Here is a 13580-nt window from a genome sequence, read left to right on the forward strand (position 1 = left end):
AGCAAACTTCATCTACGCATGATTTCTTTGAGATAAAGTTGTACATGCAACTACTACTGCTGTGTGTGTGTGAAACGTGGCTTTGCTGCTGTCCCAGACACCAGCCTGTGCTGCACACCTTCCCTTGGAGGAGAGGGAAAGGAAGAGAACGCTTTGTTTTATTCCAAACCCCAGTGCCTTTGTCCTCACCTTTTGAAGGGATCTCGCTTTGCAAGGCAGCACCGAGGACGCCACGTGCTGGGGAGTGCCCAGGGCGGACGCTGCCGTGCCCTGCTCCTCCAGCTGCTCCATGAACTGCGCGCTCTCGTAGAGGGAAGCAGAAGTGGGGGACTGGGGGCGGCTGCCCCCCGCCTCCACCGGTGCCATCTGCCCCTGCCCACTGTCCTCGTCCCTGCACTGCAGACACGACTCGTAGGGGTCTGCGGTGCAGCACTCCCAGCGCTCGGCCTGGCCGCCCTTGCCGTCGAGGCCGCGGCGGCAGTCGGCCTCCATGGCGGTGGAGATGAGGTCGGGGCTGGAGCCGGACATGCGGCGCTGGGCGTGGTTGCTGAGGGGGCTGCGCAGCGCGGCCGCGGGGCCGAAGTAGCGCAGGTTGTTGGCGCAGTTGGCGATGTCCTGCCCGTGGCCGTGCAGCCGGGAGGGGTGGCCGTGGCCCGGCTGCGGCAGCCCGGGGTGCGGGGGGGGGGTTGTGAGGCGGAGGTGGGGGTGCATCATCCTGCGCCGGCTGGTTTTTCAAGATCCCTGCGAATTCCTGGTAGCTGCCTTTGCTGTTCCCCCGGCGGTGCCGGGGCTTGCTGCGGTACCGGCTTTTGCCGCTCAGCGTTGACATTTTGGGACTTCCTGAGACTGGGGAGCCGTTGGACGCTGCCTCTGTGCTGGGTATGCCCTCTGACTTGAGCAGGTCTGGCCTGGGAGACAGGGAGCAGAAGTTACACATCAAACCTCGAGCGAAGAACTGACGTCAGCCCGGAGCAGGGATGAAGAGGCAGCTGCAGCCACAAGCACACTCTGGCTTCCCAAAATCTACAGGCCACCCCGCCCTCCCCTTCAGCTGTTTGACTCCTGCATTTCCTTCCCTTTGATTCTCTCCACTCTATGTCCTTTCCATTCAGCCCATCCTGCTCTACACTCCCTTCTTGCTGCTTTTATCAATAGCTCTCACACACTCTCCCTTTTCCGCTTTTATTTTGATGTTCTCTCCAAAAATAGCTCCCTCCCAGGATCTTGGGGCAGGGCTCCTACTCCATGCATGTACAATGCTCAGCACAATACAGCCCCAATCTGCAGATGATGATCAGCCTGCTCATCTCAGAGCCACGTGGGGATATTAATTCAGAAGTGATTATTCACTGTTAATCAGGACTAACTCTTGGAAATCCCAAAAAAGGAAGAATAAACCAGACAATTCCCTTGGAAAAAATAATCTCCCTTTCTGAAAGTCAGGCAGAAGAGAAAGAGATGAAAGGACAGCATGAATTCCCAAATTTCAAATCCCAAATTAATTCCTCAACAATGAATCCCTGAGGAGTGGCTGATTTCCACAATCCCTCAACCTTGCTTATTATAATTCCAGTCAAGGATGATCTAACTGCTCTCTGCTTGGACAGTTAGGAATTTGAGGCAGCATGTGAGATACCTCCTGTCCAAGCTCCATCATCTGCTCAAAAATCACATGGACCAGCAGTTCATTCATCCAACCAAAGCATCCTGTGATGCTGTGGTTCCAGAGAGCTGCCCAGGTGCAAGGGATGGCAGGATTCAGCCCTTTTACCTTCAGATAATTCAACAGTTGTGTTTCTGAGGACCAGAGCAGGCCCAAGAGCGAACACACCCTTGTCCCACCCTGCGTGTCCCCAAACTCAAAGGGAAGGAGAGGCTGCCTGCTCATCCCAGTGAGGATCTGCCACAGGCTCTGGCACAGGACTGGGTGGTTGTTTCTCACCGTTTAGTCTGGCTGCCTGGTTTATGGGAGACCCCTTTCCTCTTCATCAGCTTCTCCACTGTATTGGGGTGGATTATTGGTCTGACTGGGTGGCGCTTGTAAGTCCCAGGGTATTTCTTTTCCACTGCTTGTTCCCTCCTGCAACATTGGGAAAAGAAAAAAGAAAAAAACCAAACCAAAACCAGATGAATTCTTTCTTTGTCCAAGTGCAGGTCCTGCTGGACAGGAACACGGCTCCACAGTGAGCCATGGCTGGGTGCAACACAACGTGCTGTGCTGGGAAAGGACACAGACATTTCTGAATTCCCTCTGCAGGGATCAGGCAGCTGGAACAGGTCCCTGGCACACAGTCCAGGAGCAGCACTGCTGTTCATTTTACAAAGGGCCCAAAGGATGCCAGCACCAAAGGGAAAGGTGCCTTTCTCCCAGTCAGTACCCCCTGGGACAGACACAAGCACTAAGGGGTCTGCAGGAACCCACTCCCAAGGGGCCTCTCCCTGCTTGCCAGCTCCTCCTTCACCCTCTGAGTTTGTTAGGGGACACTAAATCTACAAGTAGCACTACACAGTTTAAAAATGAAGCATTAATTTTGTTCTCCTGTGTGCAGACTGCCACGCCCGTGCCACTATTCCCAGAGACACGTACTTGATGAGCTCCTTCTCCCGGACCTCCAGCTGCAGCATTATAGCACTGAGCTCCATGTACAGGTTGTTGGCCCGCTCCAGCTTCCTCTCGTAGTGCTCACGGATATCTAATGCATGCCTGGAAAGCACAAAGGTCATTATTCCCCTCTGGTGTCCACGGATCAAGAGAGGAAAAGTACAGGTGCTTTAGGAAAAGGCCTTCTAAAAGTCAAATTTGCCAGAAGTACTGCACTGAACCCCAGATAAAACTAACAGTAAATGATGACTAAGAGCCTGATACAGCAATAAATCACCGTATGATTTAGGAAGTGTTTAATGGCCTTGAAAGAGTGGCAACACTTCTCCCTAGAGGAGCTGCAAATGCCTCACATGTACCCTGGAGCCCTTTGGCCGAGCCCTGATCATCCTGTTTGCACAGAAAAGGGGCTAAGCCAGCTTCTGCAGGAACAGGGAACACCCATGTGTCTGTGTTCCACTAACAGCAGGGTGCCCCCACAGTTCCAGTACAGCTGCAGAAGACAAATGGAACCACAGCCAGAAGATGTGACCAGGCAAAGCTCCCCTGGGCCAGGGGACACTTACCCACCACTGCATCAAACTGGCCAAGACTGCCTTTGGTTTGACACAGAACTGCTACTTGGACTTTTGTGTTTCTCTGTCCTAACTATAGTTGCAAATTTGTGTCACAGGAGGTAACACTTTCCTTTCTGAAATAAACATCCTGCTTTCATTTTTAAGTTGGTCTAATGTTCAAAATGGGTTTGGGTGGGCTGGTCAAATGCAGCATGTTCACTCCTCTGCAATAAGTAATCCAAGGAAAGCATCAGGGCAGAGAAAGCTCACAGAAAACTGCAAGAGGGATTTCCCAGGAAGATGGATGTACCTGTTCCAGTGCTGTGATCACGAACACCAAATCTCAGGCAGAAATATTCCCTGGTAAACACACAAGCCTTTGCCCATCCTGCCTGGAGCAAATTGTTGAGACTGCCCAAGGGCAGGGACAGTTCCCACTGTTTCTCTCCAACTTCCCATCAACCAAGCAGTGCTCAAGCTCCAGGGCATGCACACAGGAACTTCAGTTTCTGGGCTCACAAGGGATTTAGGCTGCCCAAATTTCTGCCACCAGGAATACTGCATCCTGTTTTGGGACCCTCATTACAAGAGAAGCAGGAAAACTCCAGTCAGGGCCTGGAGCACAGGCCCCAAGAGGACAAGCTGAGGGAGCTGGGCTCATTTAGCAGGAGAAGGGAATGCTGGGTGGGAAAAGTGAGCAGGAAACATAAAGGACTGTCAACAGACCTGAGCTCTTCTCTTCGGCGCCGAATCAATTCTTCATCCAACCGGTGGATACAAGTTCCTTCACTTTTAATTTTCTCAAAATGTTTCTTCACTTCTTCTCTCCATTCAGCCTAGGAAAGCAATTTACTTTTAGGTGTTTACAAAGAATTGGGATCCCTAGGTGCACAACAGAAGAACTCTTGGGCAATGTTCTTTGTGTAGAGCAGAAAATTACAGGTTTGGGTTGAAAACGTATTTCTGTTAGCTGAATTATTTTGGGTAACAACACTGCAGCATGTTTAGTGTCAGCATTTTTAAATGATATTTAGAAGTTCGAGCTCTGATTAGAGAATCGAAAACATATCTGCATTTTCTAAAAAATACTTTGAAAAATTCCTAAAGCACTTCTGGTTCTAAGACAACATTTTGCTCCTTTTTTTTCAGTTAAAGTAAGCAGAAAGGCTTATGATTTGGAAAGCTCTCTTCATGATAATCACTGTCTAGGGTGATACTCTATTTGCCCATTGAAGCTCTGTTTCCTGCAGCTTTAATAAATTTTCTCACATCTACCCCAACAGTTCTTCTTTACTAGAGGCAAGGTTTCATTCTCCTTCTCTCTTTGCGAACAGACAGTTTCTTGATGGGTAGGACTGGGAGGGATCTCTAAGATCATACTTTTAGATCTTCCCTAAAAAGTCCCAGAGTCCCTTTGCTGCCCTGTCCCAACTCTGTGTCCCACTTGCTGCCCCCACCTTCACTCTAAATGCAAGGGTTCTGCTCCCAGCAGCCTCATGGTCTCCTGCACAGCAGTGCTGGGAGAACAGCTGGAGGAGAGCAGCTGGAGTCAGCAGGCTCAGAGAGAAGTGAGGGAGGCACCACTGAGCCTCTCACTAAGTCAGCAGATGCCCCGGCTTGGGAAAGTCTGGGTAAAAGATTTTCAAACACCCATCAGTTTACTTCTCCCCGAGAATCAAAGCGAAATCATGGATCCAGGCTCTTGCCTCCAAAAATCAAATCCTTGGAGCTAACTGCAGTGCTCATGGGCTCCAGCCCTTCCCCAGTTACCTGGGATTTGAAGTAGGTTTCCTGAGGAGTAGCCAGCACGTCGGCAGAGGCGATGTCCAGGTGCATCAGGGTCTGCCGGAAGGAGGGACGGTTCCGGGGCTTGCTCTGCCTGAGGGAAAACAGACACATCCCCCAGGGATGGGGGAGGTGAACACTGCCAGCCTCTCCTGCCCTTCTGAAAGGTTTCCACTAGAACTATTCTCTGAACTTGTGCAGATGACAGACTAGAGCAGAGGAGCTTTTCTGGTTTTCTCTTTTGCTGAATATGAGTTTATTGTGCTAGAGCTGGGAGTTTTTTTGCTGAAGGAGCAAAAGAGGTGAAAAACATTTAAGACTACAAAGTGAAAGATAGGAACAGTTTCAGTTTGTATCTTGACTTGCTTGTCAAGAAGAAACATACTTCGGTCTGTTGTTCCATCAATTTCCAAATTTTACACTGGGAATACTCAATCTAGTAGAGATGATAATTTACATTCAACAAAACAGGGTGTTTATAAGCACCAAAGGTATGTGAGCTGTCACACCATACATGCCTGAGCCCAGACAGTACTGTAATGCACTGAAAATCCCAGTAAGATCTCAGAAAAGTACAAAACCATTTCTATTTTTGAGGAAAAAATACCTCACTCGAGCTTCAGGACTGAACCAACCTCTTGCTCAGAACAAGAGCAGCTTCTTCAGCCTCCTCTCTCCTACAACCCCCCTCCTTCCACTAGGTGGGGACACAACTGTTTGTACGTCCTCGCTGCAGTACAGAGCTGCACCAGCTGCTCCTGCCCTCCACTGCCCCTGGACCGCCCTGCAGCTCAGGGTCGGGCACACAGTCCCTGGAAAAGATCCACACAGGCTCTGGCACGTTTCCCCACTTGTGCCACAGAGAGGATGGCTGGTAAAACTCATGGAGTGGGAAAATGCTGGAAGAGCCTTTACACTCCGTGTCGAGATGCAATTACAAGGACAAATCACTTAATGCATTCACCCAAGACAAAGAATTTCAGCTCTGTTCTGGTATATGGAGGAAACTGAAAGCATTTTCCATATCTAGGCCCGTAAAATCCGTGTTCCAGACAGAAAGCTCAAATTTCTCTTTGTCCAGTCCCTTACAAGGGGTTTTCAGAGTGAAAAATCAGTTCCCTTCACTCTGGAGCCAGCCTCAAGGAATTTTACCCCTACTTCACTTCCAGTTCCTTTTCTCTTCCCACCTTTTATCCCCTGCTCTGCTACAACAAATCAAACCTCTCTTGAAGGCCACTGAAGATGCCCTTTGTGCTGCCTGCTCCTGATTCACACTGCACAGGTAACTCAGGGGTAACTGTCACCTGCTGGGGCTCCGTAAGGCTCTGCTCCCACTTCTCTCCTATATAACTCCTTCCTGCTCACCAGCCCATCTCCAGTGTCTGCCCATTCCCTCCCCTGCCCCATCCACTCAGCAAACCAGACAGGTCTCTCCCTACTTCCTCTAACCTCCAAATGTCCTTCTGGGGCCCAACCCCGCTGCCACAAGGAAGCAGAATCCAAAATGTTAAAACTTACTGCTCTCAGGACAAGTGTGGGAGCATTTCAGAGCCCCCTGCTCTGGGCTCAACACTCCTACCCTGACGCTGGTTTTACTGGGAGTCTGGAGGGAGCTGGGAGCCAGCCCTAGGTCTGTGCTGGGCAGGGTTCAGGCTCTTACCAGGTTTGCTTCATGAGGATTTTGAAGCCATCTGGGCAGGTGGAAGGGACGGGAAGGTGCAAGCTGTTACTGCCCACTCCCCAGATGATGGCCGAGGAATCCACGTCCTTGTAGGGAATCTCTCCTGTAAGCAGCTCCCACAAAACTACCCCAAATGACCTGAAGAAGAAATAAACCAGGATAAATTGAATTCATGCTCTGCAGCTTGAAAAGAACAGTTTGTTAGGCAAAAACAGGGAAATAGGGATGTCTGGTCTGAAATTGCAAGGAGATGCAACAGTGGTTTTTAACACCCCAGGTGACTCTTCCTCCTCTGCCCCAGCACTAGGCTGAACACCAAACCACACTGGTTTTCACCCACCCTTTCCTATTTATTTGTGAGAACTTAAAAATCCTGAAAGCACATTTTCTGTACAGATCAAGTCTTAGTCCTGTTAAATGAAAAGGAAAGTCTGCTTCTCTCAGATAGACTTTGGACTGTCCTGGTTGGCAAGAACAGATCACCGACTACTGCACAGACAGAACTGAGTGTCTCACAGAGACAACACAACAAAGGTTTAGTGGTTTTTCTTTTAATAACTGACATATTTTTGCCTAGCCAAAAGCTCCCTCTACTGTTACCTGTATGCCCAGGTAAGAGTTTCATAGGTTTGAAACTCAGCACTACAACTACTGCAACACAGAAATTAGGAAACAAATGCCACATGCATAAGTGTCAGCACCAAAAGTACATGAGGTCTCACTGATATTTCCTTTGTTGAAGAAAGCAAGAAAAAATTAATTAAGAGAACTCAGTCTGGGAAAGAACCTCCTACAAGAACTGAAAGATGCAGGCAAGAAAACTCACTTTGCTTCTCTTTCTTAATGATGGGGAAGGACATAAACCTTAATTTATAACAGCCAAGTGTTATTTGATTTATTTACAATCTTCACCCAATAAAACACCAATGAAACACCAAACCAGTCAAGAGAGAGGTAAACAAAATGCTGCTGAGAACCAACACCACTGTTACTGCACATGAACAACGGGGCTGTGACACAGGTGAGGTACAACCATCTCCATTTCCAACCCAGACGTGTCACCTTACTTACACCCCATCACCCTGTGGGACACCGACCCTGCCAAGACAGCAGGTCCAACCAGGTGAAAAGTGAGAAGGGTGTTTCTGTGTCTGGCTTGTACCAATATCCAGTTGCTTTTATTAAGTACAGAAAAACTTCTAAGGGACAAACTGCCAGGTCCGAACAACCATCAGCCAGGAAAAAACTTCACGTGAAAAATGTTGCACTTTCAAATCATGTGGGGAAAAAAAAAAAATCAAAAAAAGCAAAGTTGGAACATTTTTTCTCTTGAAATTTTTATCCATGTGCTGCAGGAAAGCAGGGATCCAGGTATTTGGACAAACTACGAGGAAAGCTCATCCGGTTTCAGCTTTGTTATGACTAAGAACTGACAAAGGATTTTCAGACTCCTGATAAGATTATAGATTTATTTTTTTTAGCATGCTGTTAAAGATGAGAGAGAGCAGACATATAAGCAGCTTAGGAACTGTTCTCATTTGTTGCCAGCATCCATGAACATCGTTTTTAACTCGTCTTGGGGGAGGCAGGGATGGCAAGGAGGAGTCGGAGCAATCACCACTGCTGTGGACTCAAGAGGACATTGTACCAAAGAGCAGCATCTCCAAGATTGAGAGGAGTAAAGGAGAGCCCACAGTGCTCAGCTGGTTGTATCAGACAGGATGCTCCACACAACATTCCTGAACCTAAACCACTCTAAAGGACAGAAAGCTGAGGGTGGAAATCCAGCACCATTCCCCTTCACGATCCTGTGGTTCAAAGGGAGGAGCTCAGAAGACAAATGCTGAGCGTATTTTCTTTCCAAAACAAGCCCAGAGTTTCTCCCAGCAGGGCTGGCTGTGCTGTGGGCTGTACATCCACACTACCTGAGCAGGCAGAACACCATGTTCTGATGAACTGTGGGCTGTACATCCACACTAAATGAACATGCAGGACACCATGGGCACCAGAGCAGCTGCACACCACAGGTCACACCACCTTCCCCACAGGAAACCCTGCCCATCAGGTCAAGCCCAGCTCTGAGCTCAGACTGGAGCAGCAGGCAGGCTGCTGTCTGACTCCATCACCCCCAGAGCCACCCACAGCTTTGTCCTGCAGCTTCCTGCTGGGTCAGGGATGTGACAGCATCTGAAGCTGAAAAACCACAAGAAGGAAAATTCCTCCTGGCTGTAAAGCAGGGAGAAGGGCATTTGTCCTGGCTGCTGACATTTAATATGCAGAAATAATGAGGCAGAAACAGAGATGCAGTTCCCCTGAGGGCTCTGAAACCTGTGGAGAGGCTTCCCACAGGAGCTCCAAGGCTGAGTCCTCTCAAGCATTTTTAATAGCACAGAAACTGAACCTTTCCTTCTGTTCCTTTGGACACAAAGCATTTTTCACATGGAATGGAAACAGGTTTCAAAACTCTTAGAGCCTTTCCTGGTTTCCTCCCTTTTGGATCCAGGGTTAGAGTCATTGGACTGTAATCCTGTGGCTGCTCATGTAACATCCAAGCCTGGTGTGCAGAAAGCACAAGGTGGTGGGACAGAGGCCTCCCTACAGCTCCAGCATGGCCTGAGAGGGAAGAAAGCAATGGAAAACCATCCTGGCTGCAGAGGTTGCTGAGGGGGTCCTGAGCACTGGAAGAAAGCTCTAGGCTGAATAACGACACAGGGCAGAACCTCTGCACCTGCTCCCTGCAGGACACAGGTTGCACTGGGCCTCATCAGGAACCTCCACACGTGTGTGTCATTCCCCTCTCCATCCCAGCCCACAGGAACACAGCTCAGGGCACCAAGCAGAGGGAGAAAGGGACAGTCCACCCCAGAGCAAACCATCCCCAGGCACAGGATGAGGAAAGAAGGTGGGAAGTGCTGGAAAACCAAGTGGCTAATCAGAAGGTGAAGATACTTAACCCTGAACTCTACTCACCAGATATCCACCTTCTCGGAGACGGGCTCGTTCCGTATCACCTCCGGGGCCATCCAAGCCACTGTTCCCGCAAAGGACATCTTGGTGCTTTTATCACTGAGCTCTTTAGATGTACCGAAATCTGAAATTTTTACTGCATCTGTGTGTGTAACTAAAACACTAGAGGGGAAAAAACCAAACAAACAAACCAACAAAGAAATCAGCATTTTATGACTTTTCATGTAGTGCAACAGCCCCTGGGAATAAATCCCTTCTTAATCAACACGACCAGTTGATGAGGCCATGCTGCTCACAACTGCAGTACAAGAGAAAAGATTATGTATTTTCACTGATGAAAAGCTCTCACTCGCTTTGGGGTTGTGTCTTGTTCCTCAAATGCACTTCTGCATGCTACAAATCAAAAATCAATCCTGATAAAACGGCAAATTAACAAGTAACTGAGGATTCAGAGGTACCTCTGTACCTTAAGCTGTGCTGTAAACCATCTAAAAGCATTATCTTAATGCACTGTCACAGGATAAAAAAGCGATGAACATCTAGGGAGTAAGAATATAAACAGCCAGAATGTTTTAGTCAGAAAGCAACAGAGAAATGAGACATGTTCCAGAAAAATCAGGAAAATAACAAGAGATTAAGAAGGAAAAATAAAAAGCAGAAAGCAACAGAATATCCCCCTTTCAAAAAGGACTGGATGCTATGAAATCACTAAGTATTTCCTGACTGCTATTTATCATGTATCAAGGTACTGGTAGCATTTCCAGAATGGTTAAACCACAGCACAGGAAGGGAGTGCCAATGAGTTTCAGCATTTTCACTCTCATTAGTTTTGAGACAATGTAGAAAAAGAATAGTAGAGCCTTTTGACCAAACTTCAAACTATCCCTCAAGAAAAAAACAGCACCAAAACTGGGGGATGTTTAAGCAGCTGAGACTCCCTTTGGTGACCTGAGGAACCCAAACTGGGGGATATTTAAGCAGCTGAAACCGGTGACCTGAGGAACCCAAACAGGGGGATATTTAAGCAGCTGAAACCAGTGACCTGAGGAACCCAAACGGGGATGTTTAAGCAGCTGAGACTCACTTTGGTGACTTGAGGTCTCGATGGATGATTTTGTGAAGGTGCAGGTAGTTCATGCCACTGGCAATGCCCGTGGACCAGTCCACCAGCAGCCGAGGGGTGACCTTCCTGCCCGCCCGCAGGACCTCGTAGAGCTGCCCGTGGGCACAGTATTCCATGATGATGCAGTAGCACGGGGCTTGAGTGCAGACCCCCCTGCCAAAGAGAACTCGGTGAGGAGCTGCAGACACACAACTGGACAGCAAGGTTGGCTTGCCCAGAGAACCTGAGCAGAAGGCTCTTGCCTGGACAAAGGAACACTTGGAACAAGTCCCACGACCTACTTGAACGCGATGATGTTGGGGTGTTTGAGCTTCCTCAGGTGCTTGATATCCGTTTCGTTCTGATCCCTCACTTTCTTGATGGCCACCTCCTCCGCCCGGAATTTGCCCAGGAACACTGCTCCCTGTGCTCCGCTGCCCAGCCACTGCAGCTCCGAGATCTCCTCAAACGGCACCTCCCAGGTATCTGGCACAGGCAGAAAAACGGGATAACGGCCAAGACAAAGACCATGAAAATATTCTGCTGTAAGATCACACCAGGGCAGCACCTGCCCTCTCCTACACCCCAGGGTGGACTTTTCTAGAGGTAGTAGGTGGCAGAAAGCAATGGAGGCACACACAGCACGTGCTCAGCCCCAGCATCCCTTTGATCCACCCCAGTTACCTCCAGCCTGCTCATTCCCACCCTTCCTGCTGCTTTTTCAGAGCTCACCACTCTGTTAACCACTTTGGTGGGCCACTGTGACTTGGCAGGCAGGAACTGAACATGCCAGGGACCCTGGACTGGCAATTTTGGGAGGAGATCCTCTACCCCAACACTGAAGGAAGACTATCTCTTACAAAGTACATGACTCCATAGAAAAGCATAGATGAGAAAAAACATTTAATATTCACAACTGACATAAAAAAATATTGAGGGTTTCCCTCCACCCAAATTGGGCACAAATAGGAAATAAAAGGGAAATGCAGAAGTGGCAGGTTGTAAAACACAGATCAGCAACCACCAAGTCACCCAAATACACAAACCACATCAACCACCACCAGCAGTGGCAGAAACAGGTCTTTACCACACCAATGTTGTGTGTATCAATGTCTAACAGGCAAAATAAGCTTAAGCAACCCCTGCTCTTTGGGACCCACACACATTTGTAGAGACAGTCCTGGAGTGGTCCAGTGGCACAGTATAAACTGCTTCAGGAGGGCTGTACCCATCAGAACAGAAACCCTTGCTCTCTGTGAGTCACCCTGAAATTACCTTAAATCTCACAAACAGCAAGACAAAAGGCAGACAATTATTTATTTATCGTGACTCAACAAATGTGTAAGTTTAGAGAGCAAATTATTTAGCAGAAAAAACAACCAGTAACCCACTGATTTCTGAAATAAAAGGAAGTCACACCTGCACAGAGCCCTGTTGGAGACTGCAAAGGTGTGTCTTTTTGTCTCATCCCTTTCCTGAGCCACCGGGATGTTCCCAGGGCTGCAGCTGGGATTATGCCAAAGTGCACATTTTTGATCCTGTCACTGAAGGGAGACATATCCCCAAACTGTCTGTGGGCTGATCCCGATGGGAACCTTTCCCTCCTTCATCCCTGTGTCAGTCAGACACTGGCTGGCTGTCTCCTGCTGAATGGCTGCTCCCCAGGCACAGCCATGGAGAGCCAGCTCCCCTCTGGAGCCAGACCCCAGCACTCCTTCTGCTCACTGAACCAGAAACAACAACAGTGTTCATCTACAGCAGAAATCCCCCCCGCCTTGGCAGGGCAAAGTTCAACCCTGGGCACACGTTCCCCCCCCCAGACACAAGGCTGTTTTCCACACTGATGGATCTGCTAACAGCCCAGAACTGTAATTGGTATTTAAGTCGCCAGACATCTAGATACTAAAAAGACTTTAAATAAAGAAAACAAATAAAATGAGAGCAGTCATAAATAAATTGAGAAGATCTGTATTTCTATTTAATTCGCAAATTCACTGCTCCTGAAAGGAGGTGGCAAAGACAGGTGATCTTTGTGTGTGGGGGTGAACAGTGTTTTTATAGGGGCAACATTGAAACAATTCCGTTGTACTGAAATAGCTGTTTCTTTCACAGAATCCTGGGGTGCTTTGGGTTGGAAGGGACCTTAAAGCTCATCCAGTTCCACCCCCTGCCATGGGCAGGGACACCTTCCACTAGCCCAGGTTACTCCAAGCCCTAACGTGGCCTTGGACACTTCCAGGGATGGAGCAGCCACAGCTTTGGGAATGTCAAGAGGAACAAAGAGCCAAACCACATGTAACATACAGTGCAACAGTCAGACTCTTCTGGGCCTAAAGAAACCAGCTCTAAATAAATTAGAGTGTAATAGCAGCAGGAATTACGCAAGAACTTGCGTTTCTGAGGTGATTAAGAACCATTGGAGTAGAATGATGGGAATCTGTTTCCCATGGGGAAAGAAATGCAGGAGCAGCCCGAGCCACTGAGCCAATCTGTTTGGAGGAAGTTTTTTCCAGCGCTGGCTGCTGGCCAGCCCTGGCACTGTGACAAGAAGCATCTCTGGTTTACAGAAACCCCACCACCACAACCACCCTTGGATGGGCACCCTGCTCTCCAGGTACACACAAAACCCCTCATGGCGACAGTAAACACGTAACTTGTGAAGGGAGAGGTGAAAGCAACTCCTGGAGACAGACTCTTAATCCAAAGAAAATGGCTTGCAAGTCTAATGAGTCTGTAGGAAACACAAACAAGTCTTACTTTAAAGTGCTGCAGTCCCAACAATTCCAATTAAGTAACTGGTAGATGCAAATGAAAGAACTGACTGTATCTCCCTGAAAGCACTCACCAACAACCTTTAGAAATCAGGGTAAGCAACTGGAAAAACAG

At 48.5% G+C, this 13580-nt stretch overlaps 1 protein-coding gene across 1 annotated transcript in view; it reads right to left on the minus strand.

Annotated features, from left to right (window-relative positions):
- MAP3K13 (mitogen-activated protein kinase kinase kinase 13) overlaps positions 1-13580 on the minus strand; it is a 71925-nt gene that overhangs the window by 7785 nt on the left and 50560 nt on the right. Inside the window, 10 exon segments of the mRNA XM_027650484.1 lie at positions 190-657; positions 659-908; positions 1943-2080; positions 2588-2704; positions 3886-3995; positions 4930-5038; positions 6605-6763; positions 9596-9754; positions 10677-10868; positions 10997-11180. Coding sequence (XP_027506285.1) covers positions 190-657; positions 659-908; positions 1943-2080; positions 2588-2704; positions 3886-3995; positions 4930-5038; positions 6605-6763; positions 9596-9754; positions 10677-10868; positions 10997-11180 — 1886 coding nt within the window.

Source organism: Corapipo altera, unplaced genomic scaffold (assembly GCF_003945725.1).
Source record: "Corapipo altera isolate COAL_440 unplaced genomic scaffold, ASM394572v1 54, whole genome shotgun sequence".
NCBI lineage: Eukaryota > Metazoa > Chordata > Aves > Passeriformes > Pipridae > Corapipo > Corapipo altera.